This window comes from Drosophila bipectinata, chromosome 3L (genome assembly GCF_030179905.1).
Source record: "Drosophila bipectinata strain 14024-0381.07 chromosome 3L, DbipHiC1v2, whole genome shotgun sequence".
NCBI lineage: Eukaryota > Metazoa > Arthropoda > Insecta > Diptera > Drosophilidae > Drosophila > Drosophila bipectinata.
In genome coordinates this window covers 9,053,291-9,074,164 of record NC_091738.1, presented here as the reverse complement: position 1 = coordinate 9,074,164, position 20,874 = coordinate 9,053,291, and the positions used below count along the sequence as shown (strand labels likewise).

The following is a 20,874-nucleotide window of genomic DNA, read 5'->3' as shown; positions in this document are numbered from 1 at the left end:
CAGTAATCTCTGGAACAAATATTGAACCCCCCTTTAAAAAGCTTGGAAATCAGATGATATAAACGTCTGATATCAGGCCTATGTCTTGTTTATCAACCCCCCAATAAAATGTCATGTCAACAGTTCTATAACTACCCCCTTTCCCAGGACTGATTACCCAACATCACGTGTCACTCTCATCTTTATGGCCTCAATCACTTCCGATAAAGCCGGCGGCGAAAATAATTAAAATAACACAAATCAGGTGACAAGGGCAAAATCTGATTGATTAGGAGGGAAAGGAACTCAATGTGGTTTGAGGGAATACCAGTTACCTGTTACTAATAGGCCCAAAGCAGTTATCGGGCAGAAAAAACTTGGCGACAAAGTTTTCGATTCGAATGTGGTCTGGCATGAAAATGCAAATCAAATAGCCTGCGGAGAATGAATAAAACGATTGCCGAAAGTAAAAAAAATATAAAACGTAACCGCCAAACATGAAAAGTTTTTAATGCAAATACGAAAATCGCACGTCCTTGCCACGCCCCGCGCGAACGCCCTTGCCACCAAACCCATTTTGGCCTTAACGAGGCGTGCAACAATTTTCGGGCGGGAAAAAACAGGAAGCGAGAAAAAGCATCCAACCTGCATAATTTTGTAATGCAAAAAGTTAATGCAAAGTGTTTTTATTTTCTCCAGGATTCAGGATTCAGGGTGCAAGTGGTGCATATATAATAGTCCTCTATATATAAAGTTAAAGCGATTTTAAAGCTCTATTCGTGGTAGGTGCGACGGGAAGTGAAGCAACGTTGCCAGGCCAGTTCGATGGCGAGAATGAGAATGACCAGGATGTAGGCGCAGACCAGCATAAGGAGCAGGGGAGCCACGTACTCCATGCCCACGGTTATCACAAAGTTCTGGGCCACACAGTGCAGTTTCATGTGAACCCAGTAGCTGCGCTGTTTCCGATAGACACCAGTTTCCAGGACTCGCAGGAGCCTGAAAAGGGATTGTTAAATTGGTTAACCTTTAAACCGATAAAGGGTTTAAGAACTTAACCTCAATCTGAAGAGTTCCTTGTAGGTAGAGTTCCTGTGCAAGTGTGTGTAAAATAACTGCTCTGGTCGGAAAAGGACTTCATTTAAATCGCATATTTGCTGGGCTGTGAAATAACGCTCCACATAGGCATATCCTGAAGATGTTTCAAAAACATAAACATATCCCGGATTGTCTCTAACGCGGAGGACACCCTCCTCAGCAGGCAGCCAGAGTTCCGGGTTCTTGGTCTGTGTTTCAATTTTACGTTTAATAAACAAATGTATCTCCGGGAGGCGGGAGTACTATAGCAGATACAATTATTTTAAAATGAAAGAGAATTTTTAAAGGAAACCCACATTCAGATAACTTTTGGTAAAGGGCAGTGGTTCCAGGCCCACTGTCAGAGGACTCTCCGCCAGCTGCTGCATGGTCTTGATCTTGGACTTGACTGGAGAACTCAGCAGAGAGGATACCACTACCGATGTGTAGTAGTTATACATAATGAAGCTGATCAGGAAAAGGGCAAAGTATATCAGCCTACCCCCAGTGGATCGAGGAATCAGAGCCGAGCTTTGGATGCAGGCTGCTCCAAAGCTGATCAGAAAAGTACTCAGAATCGAGGGTAGGTAATCCAACCTCCATCGCCGACACATCCGCTTGCATTCCATGTAGAAAGTGACCCACAAGAGGAAACCAATCAGGGAGAGTACTCCACCGAAAAGATACCAGACCGTAGGACTAAAGGGCTGCAGGAAAACATCGCCCCGGAGGCCGGCATTATGGGGAGTCCGGAAAATACAAACGGACCGAAAGAAGCCCGTCTCAATGATGGCTGACAGATATTTCAGCCTGCCTTCGGTGGCCAGAGAAGGAGTGGCTGTAAGATCTGCCGTTTGATCCACCACAGCACCTACCGAACCACCAACTACATCCGATTTGCTCCAGCTGTCGGAGAAAATGAACTTCATTCTGAAAACTTAAGGGTTAAGGAAAAATAATACACTTTTTTGGAAAACCCTACTTGCAGTGGAGTAAATCTCTTAAAATCAGGGTCAAATGAAACCCAAACCTGGCCAAGGAATCTATATGAGTGTCGTTCTCCTGGCTTAAAAATTGTATAAGCATATCATCTGACCAGGTTAGAGGTCTTTGGGTAACCACTGTTGCCACTAGAAATATAAAGATATGTAGATATATAAATATATATGCCTTGTAAGAAGTTTTACCTCTTAAAACTACATCTGTAAGTTGCTCTCGATTTCCATATCTAGACCTTTTCAGTAATGAACTTAAATACTTTACCCTTTCACATCCTTTAAGATCACAAGCAGCTTCATAGGATCCTGTCATATTAAGCTGGCCGCCAATGATTTTTCCATTATTATAGACATCATACAGGGAGTAGCGAACAGAGGAGTTACTGGCCATTAAATCCTCTTTCACATAACTAACATCTGCATCAATGGAAATATTAAAAGGAGCAAAGAAATCATAAAACTCAAACTCTGATTGGTTTCCGTGTATCAGCCAATGATAATGCTGATTGTAGAGCTTCTCCAAACTAGCCTAATAAATAATTAGGCTACATTATTTGAGTTAAAAACTACTTCAAACTCAATTACCTCCTTCAATAAATCCCTAGCTTGTTGACACTGAAAATCCACATAGATGGCTAAAGTAGGTTGGGAGTGATCCAGATATTTCAGCTCCAGATCTGTCCAGTTTTGGACACCTCTCATATGAACAAACTGATTGTAGACAAGATGACGATGAATGGGATTGACGAACTGCTGATAAAACTTTAGACCTAAAAAGATAGGACATATAATTTTAGAATAATTGTTTAAAGTTGTCACCCACTTTCATTTCTCTGCCAGCAATGGAAAAATATTATGAATCCTATCCGTGACTGGAGGAGATTGTCCAGCACAAAGTTGGCCAACTGCAGCAACTGCATTCTTGTTGACTTTGACACTTTTGGCTTTCACCAATGGACTTTTCTTTTTTATATGGCCGTAAATAAATATTCCCTCCAATTTGGCTGTCATCAGAGTTCATTGTTTGTTTTTAAATTGCTGCAAATTGTTTTGACAATTGCCATTGGCCTTGGCAGACTTACACTAGTGAAGCGTTGTGTGGCGATGCCAGAGGACCTCTAGGGCCAGCACACCCACACAGACTATCATGGCTCCCAGGAGCATGATGAACAATGGGGCAGCATACTCCAGACCCACGGCTACCGTGTGATTGTGTTGATAGCAGTGGAGTTTGGTCTTCATCCAGTAGAGTTCGTGTTTCAAATGGACCCCTGTCTCCAGCATTCTCATTTCACTTATTGAAGAAAAAACTATAAATTAAATCCCGTTCAGAAACTATACCTACTTTAACCGGAACAACTCTGCATAGGGTGAGCCCTTGACCACCACCGTGTGAGTTACTGAAGCATCTCGCAGAGGAATCTCGTTCAGCTCGCAGATCTGATGGGGCAGGAAGTATTTCCTCACAAACTCATACGCCGTGGCCACTCCGGCTATGTAGACGAAGCCGGCATTATCCCTCACCGCCTTGACTCCCGCTTCGGTGGTGAGCCAGATCTGATCCGGAGACCTTTTGCTCCCAACCACCTTGTTTAGGTACAGACTGTGAACATCCCTCTTCTCCGAAGTCTCCACATAGGTCCGCGTATATACGGTGGGTTCGATGCCCACCTCCAGACTGCTGTCCGCCAGCTGCTGGAGTGTCCGGATATTGGACTTTACTGGCTGTCCCAGAAGCTTGGACACCACTATCGAGGTGTAATAATTGTACATCAGAAACGAGGTCACCATCAGGGCGTAGAAGGCCATCCGTCCTCCGGTAGACCGGGGCGTTAGCCACGCTCCCTGGATACAGCCTGTTCCGAAAGACAGCAGACAGGTGGTCAGCAGCGAAGGTTTCCATTCGCGCCTGCGCTCCAGGAGAAAGGTGATCCAAAGGAGGCACCCAGCGAAGAGGAGTAGCAGCGCAAAGGTCAGCCAGACGCCTCCGCTGAAGGGTTGCAGAAACTCGGTGGCACTCAGGCCGGCGGATACGGATCGAGGATTCCTGAACATGCAGATCTCTCGGAATACACTGAACCTGGTCACTGGCTGGAGGAACAAGCCCCTCTCAAAGGAGTAGATAAACGGAGCTATGGAAATGTCAGCCACATCAGTGATCAGGTCGCCAATCATGCCACCAGTTACATTGCCGTCGTCCGTCCAGCGGTCTCTGAATATATAATCAAATCTAAGGATTAGAAAAAGGATGCTGAAATATTAAAGTTTCCAATTTTAAATATTAAGATCCCTACTGGCAGTCCAACATATCCCTCAGTGGCTGGCGGGACTGGTAGCCCATTCTGGCATAAGTATCCACATGAACGTGATCTATGTTCTCCATGAAGGCCAATATTTCTTCTTTCGATGAATTTTTCGGCAAGAAATTTACCTTACAATTATTTTTAATTAAAAGACGAAAATAAAGTTATTAAAAATAGGTAACATACCACTGCAGTAGCTTTCATTGTCAAGCCCGTTAGAGACTTTCGATGTTGCAGGGGTTTTCTTGTATAAAAATCAGTGAGATATCTTTCTAACTGGCATGTCTGATTATTACAAGAAACCACTCTATCTGCTGTGATATTTAATTTTCCTCCCAATTGTAATCCTTTGTTATGCAAGTCATAGAGAATTAAACTATTGCCAGACGGATTCTTCATAACATAGGTAACATCGGCATCGATAAAGAATTTGGTTTTCTCGAACTGCGTTTTCATTTTTGAAAAATTATTAAAGCCATCATAAATCAACCAATGATAGCGATGGCTAAAAAGTCTCTTGTCACTTGCCTGTTGAGGAAACAGGTTATTTTTAAGATTAACTTTATTTGTATACCCTTGCAGAGGGTTTTCGAATCGGGTACTATTCGAGGGAGCTCCGATGATATTCAAATATAAACTGCCACTTAACTGCAAGGGTATATCAACTTCAACTCCTCCCAAAGTAAGATTTCCTTTCTTGATTATTAATAATACTTGCCATGTTAAGAATCGAACAACTTTGATTGCAATTGATGTCCAGAAACAAAGCCATTTTCAACATATCGTGTTTTATGAAAGATTCTTCAATTCCCATATGTGAGTTTATGCTTTTAAATTGTGTAAATAAATTTCTACTTTCTGCCAATTGTGCAAAATCTAATAAAGCTGGAAATATTAAAAAAATAATAGCTATAAAATTAAAGTTAACACCAATAAAAACTCACAATCTTTTGACCAACAATGCAAAATCAAGAGATGACTCAACTTGGCCATTTCCAAAATGTTGTAAAGAATTAAGTTGTGCAACTCCTGCATTTCCTTTATTCGAACTTATAACTTGGATATTAATGATACTGATTAGGGCTAAACAGTGGCTTATATAGGGTACACATAATGCCGCCCTCTGGGAAAAAAAATCGGTGATTGAACTTGAGTTGACAACTTAATGGTTTGACAACTTAATGCTTGAAAGGTTTGTCAAAAGAAATCGCAGGAATTGATGGACAATTTAATCAAATTAAAGCTCACCTAAATTGTGTTGAATTGTGGGAGGCTTTTATAGTTTCAGGTTGAGGATTGTCCTCCGGCCCCATCGCGCCCAGGACAATTCAAGCAGAAGGATCATCAGGGCCAACAAATAGGCCACCAGGAGGGATATAAACAACGGAGCAGCATACTCCATGCCCACCTGGATCACAAAGCTATTGGAGAAGGTATGCAGCTTGGTCTTGCTGAAGAAGCGACTGTGTTTCGAGGTGATTCCCGTTTCCAGCATCCGCACCTGGAGCTGGGTGAGCAGCTGCCTGTAGGTGGAGTTAAGATGAATCATCCCGTAGACGGCGCTTTCGGGTCGCAGCTTAATCTCATTTAGATCCGAGATCTCTCGGGGCAGATAGTGCTTCTCCACAAAGTGGTACATGAACGAGGCCTCCGAAGTGTAGACAAATCCTGGCTGATCCCGCACCCGAATGACACCCTCCTCCGGAGAAAGCCACACACTATTCGGATCCCGTTTGCTTTCCACTTTTTGCTTGTAAAGACTGCGGATATCCGGACGAGGTGAAGACTATGGTGAGGTATAGTTAGATCCAAGATTTCAATTAAATGAAGTGAAACCTCACCACTAAATAAGTCTTGGTGAAGGGCACTGTATCGAAGCCCACATCCAAGGAGCTATCCGCCAATTGCTGGATAGTCTTAATATTGGACCGGACTGGGGATCCCAACAGCATGGCCACTACAATGGATGTGTAATAGTTGTACATGAGAAAAGAGGTCAACATCACAGCTATGAAGGCTAATCGTCCCCCGGCGGACTTGGGCATCAAATAGGAACCCTGAATGCAGGCCGCTCCAAAACTGATCAGGCAACTGGAAAGCAACGAAGGCATAAACTCCAGACACCTTTGCATCCAATGCCGCTCCAGACGAAAGATCAGCCACAACAGAACTCCGGCAAACATCAAGAGACCCATGAAAGCGAACCAAACACTCGGCATGAAGGGCTCCAGGAAAACGGCAGCCTTGATTCCGGCATTGTGGGGGGTCCGAAACATGCAGACGGCTCGGAACTGAGCCTGTTCCGTCATGGGATGGACATAGTGGAGTCGATTCCAGGATGGCACAAAGGGAGTAGTACAAATTTCAGCGGATTCATTGACAAGCATTCCAATGGCTCCACCAAAGGCATCCTGGACACTCCAAGTGCCACACCACATGTAGTGCATTCTGTTTTAATTTTTAATTTTAGTTAAAATTTTAAAAAATTCCATGATTTATTTTTATAACTCACTTGAATCCCAAGACCTCCTGACAGTGAAGGATAAGTCTGTAGCCAATACGGGAAATGGAGTCCATGTGGGAGTCTCTATCGCTGTTAAGAAACTCTAGGAGAGCCTCCTCACTGGAGTTAATGGGCAACACGGAGACCTTTAAGTCACTAAATAAGATTAATCTCATTTCATATTAAAGAGATTTTATTACCAAAGCAGCCAAACGGAAGGTAATGTTCGATAAATCCGTTCGATGCTGCAGTCTAGAGCCCAGGTGCAAATCACTTAGGTAATCCCTCACCTGGCAGAGACTTGGATTGCACTGGAGACTCCGGTCGATGGTGACATTGAGCTGCCCGCCTAAGTGGCTTCCCTTGTTGTAGACATCGCGGAGAACAAAAGTGTCCTGGGCCTCTTCCTGGCGACTGGCATGGGTTACGTCGGCGTTCAGACTGAGATTGGCATTCTGGAAAAGTTGGCTTAGTTTGGTCAAATTACCAGCCTCGTCGTAAAGCAGCCAGTGAAGATTTTGATTATAAAGACGAGCTCGACTGGACTACATATCCAAATAAATAATTAAATAAAAAAAGACATAACTATTGATTGTAGAAACCCACCTGGTTGGTAACTGACTCTGCCATTTCGCAGCCCAAATCCAAAAAGACACCCAACTTGGGCAACTCACTGTCCAAGTAGTCCTTGTGTATGTTGGCCAGGTTCTCGGGGTCCTGTTGCAGGTCAATGAATTGCGCATAAATACTGTTCTCCGACAACAATTTGGCCAAAGGATATGCCTCTAAAATGTGTATTTAATATGTGTAATCCCACTGGGTATAAAAATTCTCACCCCTAGGCGACCAGCAATGAAATACCATTGCACTCCTCAGATTGATTTCCAAAAGATTGAATACAATCAGTCGATACAACGGTAAGTTTGTCATCTTGGCTGAGACTTTTTGGCCATTTTGAGCAGTCGTGCAAGGCTTTTATAGCCCAAAATCCAGACGTCAAGCAAGGCCAATTAAGTCATTAGAATCAAAAATTTTGGGGGCATTTATTTGGATTGACAGGCCAGTCAAATTTTGGGGGAAGTCACCCTGCCAAACGCCTTCCTGCCAAAAAATGTCCATGCAAGTGCAACAGGTGGCAGTTTGGCGAGGCGCCTGCGTAGAATCCGGTAACGTAAACAAAATTGCAAGTCGGAATTATGAATGAAAGAATGTCCCCTACTTTGGGTTGTGTTAATGGATTTCTCTGCCGGGGGTTGGAATGGTTGTCAGGATGGCAGGTCAGGACAGTGCCGCAGGCTATAGTGATTTTGCGCCTTTGCATGTCCTGCCCCATACATGATGCTGGCCCATTTCACCCCACAACACCCACCAGCTACCGCCCAAGCCAAGCTGCCCCAAAACGCTGCACAATTCAATCTTCTGGCCTGGTCTCAATATCGTTTCGGTTCAGTCTGCGTTGCGCGCTTGGCGCGTTTTGACGTATCTTTGTATCTTCGCTTTGTATCTTGGCCCGCCGCTGGGAATCCGTCAACTTCCCGTTTCAGTTTCGTTCGATTCGGTTTGTTTTCGCCTTGGTTGGACTGTTAGTTTGTTTATTTTCGCCGAGATTTGTGTGTATTTTTTGGATACAATTCCACCAGCAACGGCTGAAAAAATACAGATGAAATTAAGTATGCGGAGTTGCCAAAAATATAGTGATACAAAATAATTAATTCTAAACAAATCAATAAATAAAAAAAATAATAGAAGAGTTTTCATAAAATTGCATATATATTTTAACCAAGAAATGTGTTTGGAAATTGAAATTCTACAAATGGAATAAATAAATAGAAGAGTTTTATAAATATTTGTTTTAAATTTATATAATCAATTAATCGAGTCTCTAAGAAAACACAATAATTTATAAAATTCAGTTATGTAATACATCACTTATACCGTATAACCATTATGCCAAGGTTTTTTTGGCCAAGAATCGTTCAACAAAGCCACTAAGGCGTATACGTAATTTCGAGAAGCCCACAAATCTGTGTTTTTCGCGCAAACATAAAATCGTTTGTCTCTCCACTCAATTCAAAGATTCGGCCTCTAATTGAACTGTCAAATCCTAATTATCCCCCACCCCCAGTCCCCTAAATAGAAAGCCAATTAAACTGTCTAAATCAACTTAATTAACACGGCTTGAATGTCCATTTTCAAATAGAATATTTATGTAGAAACTTGGCTGAACAACAAACTGAGATAACATCTGTAAAACGAAATTGTTTTATAAATAAGATAAATAAACTTTCGCTAAAAATCGCTGGCGAAAAAAAAAAAGTGAAAATCAATTGAAATGTGGTCAGCTGCAATGGGCCAATAAAACGGGCCAGAATAAAAACCACAAATCTGACAAAATATGACATTTCCAACAATTACAACTACAACATCATAGCGCTATATTAAGTGCAAATAAAATGCAATTATCGCTGATTTAAACGGGCATTAGAGAATCATAAATTTTCCATGAAAACCAAATTGCCGCAGGACGCAGGACGAGTGCAAAAAATAATTCACCAGAGGATACTGGTCAACCAGTGATTGAAAAAAAATTGTAATATTTAAATAACTGATTGAAAATCAGTGTCTCCAGGCCCTCTAAATACAGTTTATAAAATTCCCTTTTTTATGAAAGTATAAAAATAATTAAAAAATTTGATCCCATTTATGCTAATGTATGGTTTGAAAGGCTCTAACTTGACCAAGAAATTATTTGTCCAGATTCATTATCGCATAGTTTTAGAGGCCGAAAGTAGAAAAAGCAGCTTAACGCGTCTCAGCAATTTTTTTCAGGCAAGTTTTCTGCTTTCGTGCCTTTCAAAGGTCCTCAGCTTTTCATTCAGTTTTTTCTGCATCTTTTTTTTCTGCTGTTTTTTGTTTTGAGATTCAGATTTTGTTCGTTGGCGCCGCTTCAGGTTACAAAACATCTCTCGAATAGAAAAATGCAAAGGCACCCAAAAGCAGCAAATGCAGCAACAACATGGACATCGCACTCTCGAGATTTACATTGTAAAGTGATCCTATATACATAGTATACTATATGGTACAAGCTCACCCCGAAAAAAGTAAATAAATTCTTGCATTTAAATTAATTGAATTTGGGTAGATTCTTTTTGGTTGGTCGTTTGGTAGCCTGTCTATATAGCCGCCTAACGTTTCCTTCCATTGCCGTTCTATTGCTCTTATTGAATTGGTTTGGGGATTTGTCGGTTGACCCACAAGTCAAGATTGTGGCACGTCTGTTGAGGCAGGGCCACCCCTTTACAGTCCTCATACCCAGTTTAGTTAAGCGTCCTCCGGATGCGTCTTCTGTGTGTCATTATTTCAACCGAGGGGTTGCTGAGGACAAAGTGCCGGGGGTAATACTGCTTTTGCTGCTGCGTTTGGCTTTCCATTTTCCATCATTTTTGTGTTTTTTTTTTTTTTGTACATGGTCTCGTTACCAGTAGTTGTAGTAGAGGTCTACCCACTAAGCCCACTGCATTTGTGTTCATTAAATTTGCAAGTAAGTTGAAATGTTTTTGTTTACCTCGAGAACTGCCCTTGTTGGGCCTACAACTGGCCCAACATTCCAAATGGAATGTTTGAAAATTAAACATGACTAAAAACCAATATAGACTTTTTAGATTAGGGGTAGTCATTGTTTGACTTCCAGGAAATCTTAGAGAATCAAAAATATCTTTTTATTAAGGTCAAGAATCATAAGTTAATTACAAATTACCTCTAAAAACAAAAATGCCTCTACAAGAATATCATTATAGATTTAAAGCTCCCATTTCCTCGATATCTGTAAACTGAACAAGGGAACCCACTTAGCAGAGACAAGTGCAAACATTTGTGCATTATAATGCCGGGGAAGAGAGTGATTCAGTTGCATTTCACGCTTCCCTAATCCTCGCCAGAGCTCCGTTCGGTAAACATTTCCGCCGAACGTGAGTCCGTTAGGGATCTGTGAAGCCAGGGGCTAGAAGGGAGCCAGAATTCCGGAGACTGGGACGAAGGCACGTGCCTGTCGCTCAGCAGTAAAATAATTAGAACAATTGCATTGGCCCGGGGCCATGAACTGACCGCAGATGCGGAACCGAAAATTTTTGACTTTGCATTTAATTAAATTGCGATTTTAAGTCTACTTAGGTTAACTAGAAAACTTGCGGCCAAAATGGAATGGACTTGAAAGAATGACTCTATTTTATATGCATCGTTGAGACGCATCAGTTATTTGGGAAAAGGAGTAGCAAGAAAATGGTATATAATAATGCCAGCAGTTGCTTCCGATTTACTATATAAACCACCTGCTGCAAATTTCTTATGCTGGGTTTCAAAATATGGAAAGAAAATCCCATAATGCACCAATAGACACCAGATGTTTGGCACATCAACAAAATATGAGACGCTTTTTGACTGTTGGTATGGGTATATGTACTCTTCTCTTAAATGTTGGCAATGGTGTAGATTCTACATACTTTAATAAAAATTTATAGTCAAATTTATACAAAGCTACCTTAAGAACACACCTTGAATTATTAAGATACCTTTGAAAAATTATAAAAATATAAACTTTCATCAAATGACAATCAATCATGGCAAATTGCGTGATGTAACCTCAACGCCTTGCTTGCATCCTAACAATGTATAATAGTACCACCAAAAAAAGGACGAAAAAAAAACAAAAATAAATATTCCTTAGCCGGAAAGAGGCAGCTGAAAGGAGACAGGACATTCAGCAGCCTTCAAAAATTGAGTGCAATTTCGACGTTGATGAGAAAATGCGTTGAACGTGCTCAAGATGTCCTTTGGCAAAACCTACGAGAAAGGCAAGAGTGTGTGGGTGTGTGGGTGTGTGTTGTTGTGGGTGTGAAGGATAGCGTGTGTATGTGGGGATTCCCACAGTTTAATTTAACCCGTTCGCAGCAGTTAACAAAAGGCGGTTAAGGAAAAGGCAGAGGCTAAACCAGAATTTATAAGCCAAGGGCTATGGGATTGAAAATCAGAGACTTGTGGATATTTCATGAAAAAAAGATCAATGATTTATTAGACAATTTTAAGGGATAATATTCGTATTTAGTTATAAATAATTTATTGATTTAAACTACTAGAGTCTCCAGGTTTTTGTTCGTATGAAATCGACTTAAAATAATGCGAATTTCCTTGAAAACAGTCTGAGAAGCAAACCAGGCCATAATTAGCTAAGCCAGCTAGGGCCAGCTAAACCAAACTAAGACAACTAAGGCCTAATCAAGTGGCAAGTAGGCATTGACGTCGAGGCTGACGCTGCAGCTGCCACCAGCTGGTTGCACGAGATGCTCCACCAACGATATCAGACGGCCGACTTGAAGGCAATAGTCAAGGAGCTGTGGGCCCACTTGAAAGTATCGAAAACCGTTATCGCATCCGGATGCCGATCCGGATGTGGTTATGGCCCGGCTGGCATGCTGGCCAGGATGCCGGCATTGGCCATGCATAAAATTAGGTTAGTGGGTGAGATATAATTAAGTTATGGGGTCACCCGATTTTTTTTTCTTGGGTTTTTTTTTTTCACATAATGAGATGTTGTCTTGCCCAAGGCTGGCTAGGTGTCCAGGCGTTAGGTGCATTATTCACTCAAAGCCTTTAGCTTTTCAGCATCGTTTTTCATTAAAGAATCGCTTGGCCCGAGAGCTGCATCGGATTCCGATTCCCCGGCATACATATTTGCACTTCATAATTTGCCATCATTAAGCCAAAGTTCAGCCAAGATTAATACTCAACCAAGTTATGAAGTTACCGCACTTTTAAAGCTCCTGTCTTTTGTTTTTTTCGCAAAGAGTAGTGGCTCATTAATCTTTGCCGTGGTTAAGATTACGTATACGCCGTGTGGTTGTAGGAAAAGGTGGAAAAAAGTCGTTAAATGTGTAATTTAAAGTGACTTGGTTTAAAGTATTTAAGTAAAACATGTAAAAAATTAAAACTCCGAACTAAAATCTTCAAAATAATCTAGTTACCATAATATAAAACATGCTTAAAAGATCAAACACGTCGTAAAAAATTTAATAATATTAAAAAATAAAATAATGTTTGGTTTTCCTCTATTTTGAAAATAATCTTTAGCTCAAAAGGGAAAAATTACATATACGCCAAGTGAAAACCACTCTAACATCTGATTAAAAATTGGTTAAAAAAAATATCAACAAACCATGATTGTGAAAAATTAATAATATAACGTATACGCCATGTGTTTCGTATTATAATCTGATATCTGTAATTTTATAAAAATTAGTGCAATTGAGTGAAAATAGACAAATTAAAAAATATTCAAGCAAATAACTAATAATTACTATTAGTTTGGAAGTAAATTTTACATTGGTAAGCGAATATTACGTATACGCCTAGTTTCTGAACGAATTATTCGAGATAAATTGTGATTTTAAGTGAAATTAAATAAATTCTCTGCAATCTTAATAGCTCAAAACATATAACTCATAACTGAATAATGCCAGTGGCTAATTGGCCAATCAAAAACTGCCAACTGCCAAAGCAGCTAGTTCTAGCAATTAAAAGAATCCAAAGAAACTCAACGGCCAGGCAAACAGAAAGGCCAAGACAAACGGAACTAATGCCTGCCAGAAAGAGGAATCTCAGAAATTAAGAAGACGACTGCTGTCGTGGATACGAGTGCAACTTCCGGTGCATAAATGAAAATAAATACGACTAGCAAAGGCAAACAAACACAGAGACACAGCCATAGCCACAGCCCAGGATAAGGCCAAGAGGAGCACTGTCAGCAGCAGAAATGGCTCTAGAAATGGCAATTCGAATGGGTATGGGCGTGGACTTGGGTATGGGAATGGGTATGGCAATGAAAATGAGAATGAAAATGAAAATGGGAGCCAGGAGCCAGTTGGAGCGACAAATGTTGGACAAACGGATGTGCAGATTAGACCAGCAACAACAGGAGCAAAAGACTTGGCCATCAGACGACTAAACAATAGTTCCCAGCAAACAAACAACAAACAAAACCGAACAATATGTGCACAACAACAACATCAGCATCAACAACAGTTGTATCCGGCTCCGGCGATGCATCAACTGACCCCATCGACCAGTGGATGGAGAGGGTCGAAGGGGGCGATAGCCAAAGGAGCAGCTGGCCACAATCCTGGCACCGAGGACAACGCTTAAACTTGCGCATATTTAAACTTTTGATTAGCTCCTGCGTTTTAATGCTCTGCATTTACACAAATGCCTGGCACTTGTCCATCAGACCAGGGCAGGGTTCCGGATCCGGATCCGGATGGGTGATGGCCAGCAGCATTAAGGGGCGTGGCGATGCCTATCGCCTGGACGAGATAGACTCCCTGTCGCACACCTCATCGTCCTCCAGGCTCTCACAGAACAACAACCACGCAAATATATCCGAATTGCTGGATAATTTGTTGCGTGGTTATGATAATAGCGTACGGCCAGGATTCGGTGGTAAGTATCTTTATTTTATTTATGCACAAAAAATTTATGTAGCTTAATACAAAACTAATATACCCATCGAGTGAGGCATTCCGCGTACGCATTGAATGAATATATGCGCCTCTGTGGGCCATATTGGCGCTTTCTGCACTTTTAAGGATTCTTTAAGGCCATCTCTGTGGGCCATATTGGGTTTTTCTGCATTTTTAAGGATTTTGAAGGGGACCCCCAAGAAAGTTTTGGAAAAAATCTGAAAAATATTTTGTTGCCAGGTTTTTGATGCAGATTTGTGAAGAATCCATCTAAAAATCATTTAAGGTATTCCGCATAAGAATCGGATCAATATCGAAAAAGTTATGGCCATCTCTGTGGGCCATATTGGGGTTTTCTGCATTTTTAAGGATTTTGAAGCGGACCCCATAGAAAAGTTTGGAAAAAATCTGAAAAATATTTTGTTCCCAGGTTTTGATGCAGATTTGTGAAGAATCCATCTACAAATCATTTAAGGTATTCCGCATAAGAATAGGATCAATATCGAAAAAGTTATGGCCATCTCTGTGGGCCATATTGGGGTTTTCTGCATTTTTAAGGATTTTGAAGGGGACCCCATAGAAAAGTTTGGAAAAAATCTGAAAAATATTTTGTTCCCAGGTTTTGATGCAGATTTGTGGAGAATCCATCTACAAATCATTTAAGGTATTCCGCATAAGAATCGGATCAATATCGAAAAAGTTATGGCCATCTCTGTGGGCCATATTGGGGTTTTCTGCATTTTTAAGGATTTTGAAGGGGACCCCATAGAAAAGTTTGGAAAAAATCTGAAAAATATTTTGTTCCCAGGTTTTGATGCAGATTTGTGAAGAATCCATCCACAAATCATTTAAGGTATTCCGCTTAGGAATCGGATCAATATCGAAAAAGATATGGCCATCTCTGTGGGCCATATTCGGTTTTTCTGCATTTTTAGGGATTTTGAAGGGGACCCCATAGAAAAGTTTGGAAAAAATCTGAAAAATATTTTGTTGCCAGGTTTTGATGCAGATTTGTGAAGAATCCATCTTCAAATCATTTAAGGTATTCCGCTTAGGAATCGGATCAATATCGAAAAAGATATGGCCATCTCTGTGGGCCATATTCGGTTTTTCTGCATTTTTAACGATTTTGAAGGGGACCCCATAGAAAAGTTTGGAAAAAATCTGAAAAATATTTTGTTGCCAGGTTTTTGATGCAGATTTGTGAAGAATCCATCTAAAAATCATTTAAGGTATTCCGCATAAGAGACGGATCAATTTCGAAAATGTTATGGCCATCTCCGTGGGCCATATTGGGGTTTTCTGCATTTTTAGGGATTTTGAAGGGGACCCCCTAGAAAGTTTTGGAAAAAATCTGAAAAATATTTTGTTCCTAGGTTTTGTTGCAGATTTGTGAATAATTCATTTACAAATCATTTCGCTGTAAAATCGGGTGCGAATTGTGGAAAATATAGACATGGTTAAGAGCCATTTATGGAAAGCCTCGTTTTTGGAGGGGATGTAATCAGAGGCTCGCAGATTTTCCGCCAAAGGGAAGTATTAAGTGAAGCGGAAATTGCTGTCAGGAGACAAATCACTCACAGACGACTCCAAGGCGATGATGGCCCTCACGTGGTGATTGCCAACAAATATTTACCTACAACATTTAAACATCAAGGTGAACTGGCAATGCGTGGGCAATGCGATTTCGTGGCACTCTCAGATTGGTTGAACCAATAAAAATTTAAATATTTTTGGCATTTAAAATGCCATTTACTCACTTATTGGATGGCGAAGGAGATGAAGACTTAACGCGATTTTGGTTACTGTGGTGAGATATATAATACATATATTCGTCCTAGGGCTTAAGACCAAATTACATTGTTTTTAACACTTCATTAAGAATGGGCGCGTTACTCCCCCATCCGCTATCCTCCATCGTCATCCGGTTACCCGGCTGGAGAGGATTCAAAGGATACGTGGTGATGCGCATCCGCATCCTGCGAACGCGACGCATGTTTGCCAAGCGAGCTCAGCAGCAAAGTCATTAAAAACTGTTCGCATAGGCAAAATACAAAAAAATTCCCTGGCACCCAGGGGGTGTTCGAGTAGGTAGGCGGGGCTCTAGGGCCTGAAAAATTGCATATTAGTGCAGAAAAGCTAGATATAGGGGGGATGGGGAGGATGGCTTTTAGATTCCGGCGGTTTGGGAGCGTCTGCCAAGCGGCTTAAGTGTCATTGTTCACACAGAGGAGCATTTAACATTTTCATTTAGTGCCTGCGACTGGCATATGAATATTCATAGTTGAACAAAAACCGATACGTTTAGAGTACTAGGATTATAAAGTTGGGTAGCCTGGCCTTCAACCCAAAAGATATCATTTTGTTCATAACTTGGCAGGGCTTTCGTAGTGACTTCTAGTGACCGACTTTTCTAAATCATTGACTTAATTGGCTTTGAATTATATTTTAAGGACCACCCGCCACAGTGGAAGTCGATATAATGGTTCGTAGCATGGGACCAATATCCGAAATGGATATGGTAAGTATCTCTCCACCACTTTCAATTCAATTTATTGTGAGCCAAAATCTCTGTCACCTCCTCCTTCTTGTCCTTTGCAGACCTACTCGATGGACTGTTACTTTCGACAATCCTGGGTGGATAAACGTCTCGCGTTCGAGGGCGCCCAGGATACGCTGGCACTGAGCATCTCGATGCTGGGAAGGATATGGAAGCCGGATACGTACTTTTACAATGGCAAGCAGAGCTATTTACACACGATTACCACGCCAAATAAGTTTGTGCGGATCTATCAGAATGGACGGGTGCTCTACTCCAGCCGTCTGACAATAAAAGCCGGTTGCCCAATGAATCTGGCCGATTTTCCCATGGACATACAAAAGTGTCCCCTGAAATTTGGTTCATGTGAGTACAGAATACATATCTATGTATTGTCTATATGTAGTATAGTGGCAAGTGTCGTGTCGTATGTGGGATGTGGAACGCGGCATTGCATTGTGCTTTGGCATAATTATGCATAATTGCTGCTCATCATAGGGCTTTGATGTGATTTCCATCTGCCATTGTCCGTTGCCTTGTTAGCCACTTATTTTCCTCCGAGGACAAAGGCAAGGATCTCTGAATGGCATCGTAATGCAGGCTGGAAAAAAACCAATACTTTTATTTTAAAATTATTTATTAATTGTTTGCTGGAAACATGAGTACATAATTTTTATATCATAGGGCATTTAAAATGTAAAATATTACTAAAAATGGAACAATGGTACTATCTAGTTTTCCGATTCCATTCTCTGGATGGATAAATTTAATTCGTTTCATGCAAGGACACCCATTTAAATCCTTATAGATCTTCTCCGCTTCAATGCAAGTTTGACATCTAATCGGTATACGCGTTTCAACTAAAGGCTGGCAGCCCAATAATGGTGACCATACACAGCATATTTTAAATTCCATATCTGTTAATTCAATACTTTAGAATATATTAATAATATTATTCATTTATAAAACATACCACTTATGGTTATTTCGTCTGGTACGCAAACACTCAAGTTGGTCGTTTTTATTGGTGCATCCCGAAGTCGGTGTAGTGGCTTGTACCCGCTGGGTTTTAGGCGATTTACGCAACTGTATCCCGATTGTCCAATTATACATTCATCTTTAAAATGTTGTCGGCAATCTATACAGTACTTCACTTTTTCAGGGGTATTTGTGGAATGATGGGTTCCAGGACTGCGAATTTCATCACATCCCATTGCGACTAATATAAGTGTAGCAGCTACGTAAAATACTAGCATTTTTTTTTTGTTTTATTTTATTTGTGAACCTAAAATTTTATTTCTAGAGTGATTACTACTGCCTACTGATACCTCAGATTTCAGACCTTTTCCAACCAACTTCCTTTGCAGCTTATCGCAATCGAACCAGCTCCTTTCGTTCCCTTCGAAATGTATTATTATTTCCGATTTTTGTAAATAAAGCTGGATGCAGCCAGAAATTCAATTACCCCCCGGCTCCGGCTGCCACTTTTATTGCCTGCCACTTAATGTTGACAATTTCCCATTTGATGGGATGCGAGGCAGCTGAAAATATTGCCAAAGTCAGCGACTGGCAAACAGCAAAGAACGAGGCAAGTGGGCTTTGGGGGTCTATGAATATATTTGGGGGGGTGGGCGAAATACGTAAACCCATCCATTCTAAAGCCCACAGATGGCGCAATGTTTGTCAATTTGTGCATTTTGAAGTAGCGACAGCAAAATAAACAAACTGAGCACACGTGGGGAGTGGATTGGGACTCGTTAGTGGGATTACTAGACCTGGTAAATGATGGAGAAGACAGTGCTACGGGGGTTACCAATATAGGAGTATGACACCTTCTTAAAAACGGTCGATTTCTTAAAATAATCTCCTGTAAAGTATTTTAGAGAATAGTACCTCTCAGGGACGTTTATAGTCCTAAAACATAAACAAGCCTTACATAATCCAAAGCTTAGTACCACTGCTAGTACCACCCTCTTAATTGAAATTTTCACTAAATAACAAATCGAATTTTCTTCTAAATAAAAAAAAAAAATAAACAAATAATGGACACAGTTGGATACACCACGTCGGATGTCATCTATCGCTGGAACAAAGAACGACCCGCCGTGGCCATTGCCGAGGACATGAAGCTCTCCCAATTCGATTTGGTCGATTGTCCTGCCGGCAATTTGACGGACATTGTGTACAAGGCGTCCTCCATGATGCCGGACGACCCAGATCACCCCAACGACCAAAGACCGCGTCCCACCAGTAAAGTTGTGACCACATTCGCCGGACCCGCTGCCAAGAATCAGCATATTCGCGGCACTGGAATCAAGCTGGACAAAGGAGCCTTTGGCACTGGACGTGATGCCGCAGGTGGTGCCGTGCCCGGTAACAATATTGGGGGCACCATCACCCTGGAGACCAATCATCCTTGTAAGTGATTTATGTTTTTGTTTTCTATTCTTTATTCTAATCTGGTTTTTGTTCTAGTGGAGTACTCCATGTTGCTGGTAAACTTTCACCTTCAGCGTCACATGGGAAACTTCCTCATCCAGGTGTATGGACCCTGTTGCCTCCTGGTGGTTCTTAGCTGGGTGTCTTTTTGGCTAAATCGTGAGGCCACCTCTGACCGGGTTTCCCTGGGCATTACCACGGTGCTGACCATGACCTTCCTGGGCCTGGAGGCACGCACCGACCTGCCAAAGGTGTCCTATCCCACGGCTCTGGACTTCTTTGTGTTCCTCTCGTTTGCCTTCATCTTCGCCACGATCCTCCAGTTCGCCGTGGTGCACTATTTCACCAAATACGGGTCCGGGGAGGCCTACTTTCTGGAAAACCTGGAACCGGAACCGCAGGGAAAGGATTCGGAGACGGAGGGTCCTACGCCGGATCTCCGTGGCAGCACCGAGGACAAGATCTACGAGGTCATACCACTGTCCACGTGTTCGATAAATATACCTCACTCGGCGGCCAGCAGCCGCTTCAGCATTCCGGGCTCCCAACTTCGCGGACCCCGGAATCGACGCCACGATACGTGGACGGAGAGGCTGCTCCATTTCTTTGGCTGGCGGCCAAAGAGCCGACCACCTCGTGTAAACTTCTCCTCAGACGAGGACGAGGACGACGAGGAGACGCAGTTCAGAATCGACGACGACGGTCCATCCACATCCGCTCAAGCGGCGGCCAAGGCTGCGGCAGCCGCTGAGGCAGCGGCGGCGAAAGCAGCAGCAAAGGTGGCTGAAAAAGCCAAGGCGGAAGAACGGAGCAGTCCGCCGCCGAAGGGGCGACGGCGGATGTCCTCCTATCGACGGGAGGAGATCGAAGCCCGGAAAACCGGAAAGCGGGTACCGCAGTTCAACTCCGTCTCAAAGATAGACCGCATCTCGAGGATCGTCTTCCCACTGCTGTTCCTGCTTATCAACGTGATCTACTGGTATTGCTACCTGTCGCGGAGCTCGCGAATTCTGGCCAATACGCCGGACGCGAGCACCTGATGTTACCTTTTAGCAATTTAGACAGAGTCCTCGAAGAAACCAGTAAGCGATCGCCGGCAGCGAACAGACAACTAAGAGCTAGAGATGGCCAACGAATAACATCAAGGAAACAAAAATCAACAAGGAAAGGTGCAGGATTTTGGAGGATTTGCAGAGAAGGGATTTATCTTTTCCGATTCAGATTCCGATTCAGTTATGCTCTTTTTACTGATTTGCTACCAAACACGATAACGCTTTATGGGATTTCTTTGCGCGCTAAATTGCTAAAGTATATCAAAAACAGATCTCAAATCTAACATATCAGAGGACTTGCTATATCGGGCACTCCTGGATATATATCTTGTTCATAAATCCAAGCCAGGAACTATTGAAAAAATGTAGAAAAGTTCATTAAATTTTTGAAAATTTAAATAATTAGTAATCTAATACTAGATATATATCTGGGAGTGTCCTTTCTAATTTGTACAGTTAGCCAATAAGTTAATGGG

The 20,874-nt window shown here is 41.9% G+C and overlaps 4 protein-coding genes across 4 annotated transcripts; 1 reads left to right on the top strand and 3 right to left on the bottom strand.

The window, feature by feature from the left end:
* Positions 1–752: 752 nt before the first annotated feature.
* Ir75a (Ionotropic receptor 75a) lies at positions 753–2,974 on the bottom strand. Its single transcript, XM_017234365.2, has 7 exons — positions 2,878–2,974; positions 2,640–2,824; positions 2,244–2,583; positions 2,039–2,186; positions 1,374–1,986; positions 1,039–1,319; positions 753–978 (listed from the first exon to the last, which is right to left on the bottom strand). The coding sequence occupies exons 1-7, from the start codon at positions 2,972–2,974 to the stop codon at positions 753–755; spliced, it is 1,890 nt and encodes a 629-aa protein (XP_017089854.2).
* A 163-nt stretch (positions 2,975–3,137) lies between these two features.
* Ir75b (Ionotropic receptor 75b) lies at positions 3,138–5,392 on the bottom strand. The gene is made up of 6 exons (XM_017234455.2): positions 5,302–5,392; positions 5,076–5,233; positions 4,544–4,885; positions 4,349–4,485; positions 3,400–4,284; positions 3,138–3,348 (listed from the first exon to the last, which is right to left on the bottom strand). Exons 1-6 carry the CDS (start codon positions 5,390–5,392, stop codon positions 3,138–3,140), a joined length of 1,824 nt encoding a protein of 607 aa, XP_017089944.2.
* Ir75c (Ionotropic receptor 75c) lies at positions 5,144–7,790 on the bottom strand. Its single transcript, XM_017234364.3, has 7 exons — positions 7,697–7,790; positions 7,467–7,645; positions 7,061–7,405; positions 6,870–7,006; positions 6,199–6,805; positions 5,606–6,143; positions 5,144–5,242 (listed from the first exon to the last, which is right to left on the bottom strand). Exons 1-6 carry the CDS (start codon positions 7,788–7,790, stop codon positions 5,634–5,636), a joined length of 1,872 nt encoding a protein of 623 aa, XP_017089853.2. The 3' UTR covers positions 5,144–5,242; positions 5,606–5,633.
* Positions 7,791–13,409: 5,619 nt separating this feature from the next.
* On the top strand, positions 13,410–20,792 carry Grd (Glycine receptor). The gene is made up of 5 exons (XM_043212164.2): positions 13,410–14,348; positions 16,822–16,889; positions 16,970–17,273; positions 18,960–19,325; positions 19,383–20,792. The coding sequence occupies exons 1-5, from the start codon at positions 13,901–13,903 to the stop codon at positions 20,384–20,386; spliced, it is 2,190 nt and encodes a 729-aa protein (XP_043068099.1). The 5' UTR covers positions 13,410–13,900; the 3' UTR covers positions 20,387–20,792.
* The last annotated feature ends 82 nt before the right edge of the window (positions 20,793–20,874 follow it).

Excerpts from the sequence above, each read along its gene's own strand:
- Grd (XM_043212164.2), top strand. The coding sequence starts at position 13,901 with ATGTGCACAACAACAACATCAGCATCAACAACAGTTGTATCCGGCTCC. Across the intron at positions 14,349-16,821 it reads CGTACGGCCAGGATTCGGTG|GACCACCCGCCACAGTGGAA; the intron begins GTAAGTATCTTT and ends TTATATTTTAAG. Across the intron at positions 16,890-16,969 it reads CAATATCCGAAATGGATATG|ACCTACTCGATGGACTGTTA; the intron begins GTAAGTATCTCT and ends TGTCCTTTGCAG.
- Ir75b (XM_017234455.2), bottom strand. The coding sequence starts at position 5,392 with ATGCAGGAGTTGCACAACTTAATTCTTTACAACATTTTGGAAATGGCC. Across the intron at positions 4,886-5,075 it reads GTTGTTCGATTCTTAACATG|GCAAGTGACAAGAGACTTTT; the intron begins GCAAGTATTATT and ends TTTCCTCAACAG. Across the intron at positions 4,285-4,348 it reads AGGGATATGTTGGACTGCCA|ATTTGATTATATATTCAGAG; the intron begins GTAGGGATCTTA and ends TCTAATCCTTAG.
- Ir75c (XM_017234364.3), bottom strand. The coding sequence starts at position 7,790 with ATGACAAACTTACCGTTGTATCGACTGATTGTATTCAATCTTTTGGAA. Across the intron at positions 7,007-7,060 it reads CCTTCCGTTTGGCTGCTTTG|GTCTCCGTGTTGCCCATTAA; the intron begins GTAATAAAATCT and ends AGTGACTTAAAG. Across the intron at positions 6,144-6,198 it reads TCACCAAGACTTATTTAGTG|TCTTCACCTCGTCCGGATAT; the intron begins GTGAGGTTTCAC and ends ACCTCACCATAG.
- Ir75a (XM_017234365.2), bottom strand. The coding sequence starts at position 2,974 with ATGCAGTTGCTGCAGTTGGCCAACTTTGTGCTGGACAATCTCCTCCAG. Across the intron at positions 2,187-2,243 it reads TACAGATGTAGTTTTAAGAG|TGGCAACAGTGGTTACCCAA; the intron begins GTAAAACTTCTT and ends TTATATTTCTAG. Across the intron at positions 1,320-1,373 it reads TTACCAAAAGTTATCTGAAT|TACTCCCGCCTCCCGGAGAT; the intron begins GTGGGTTTCCTT and ends TATCTGCTATAG.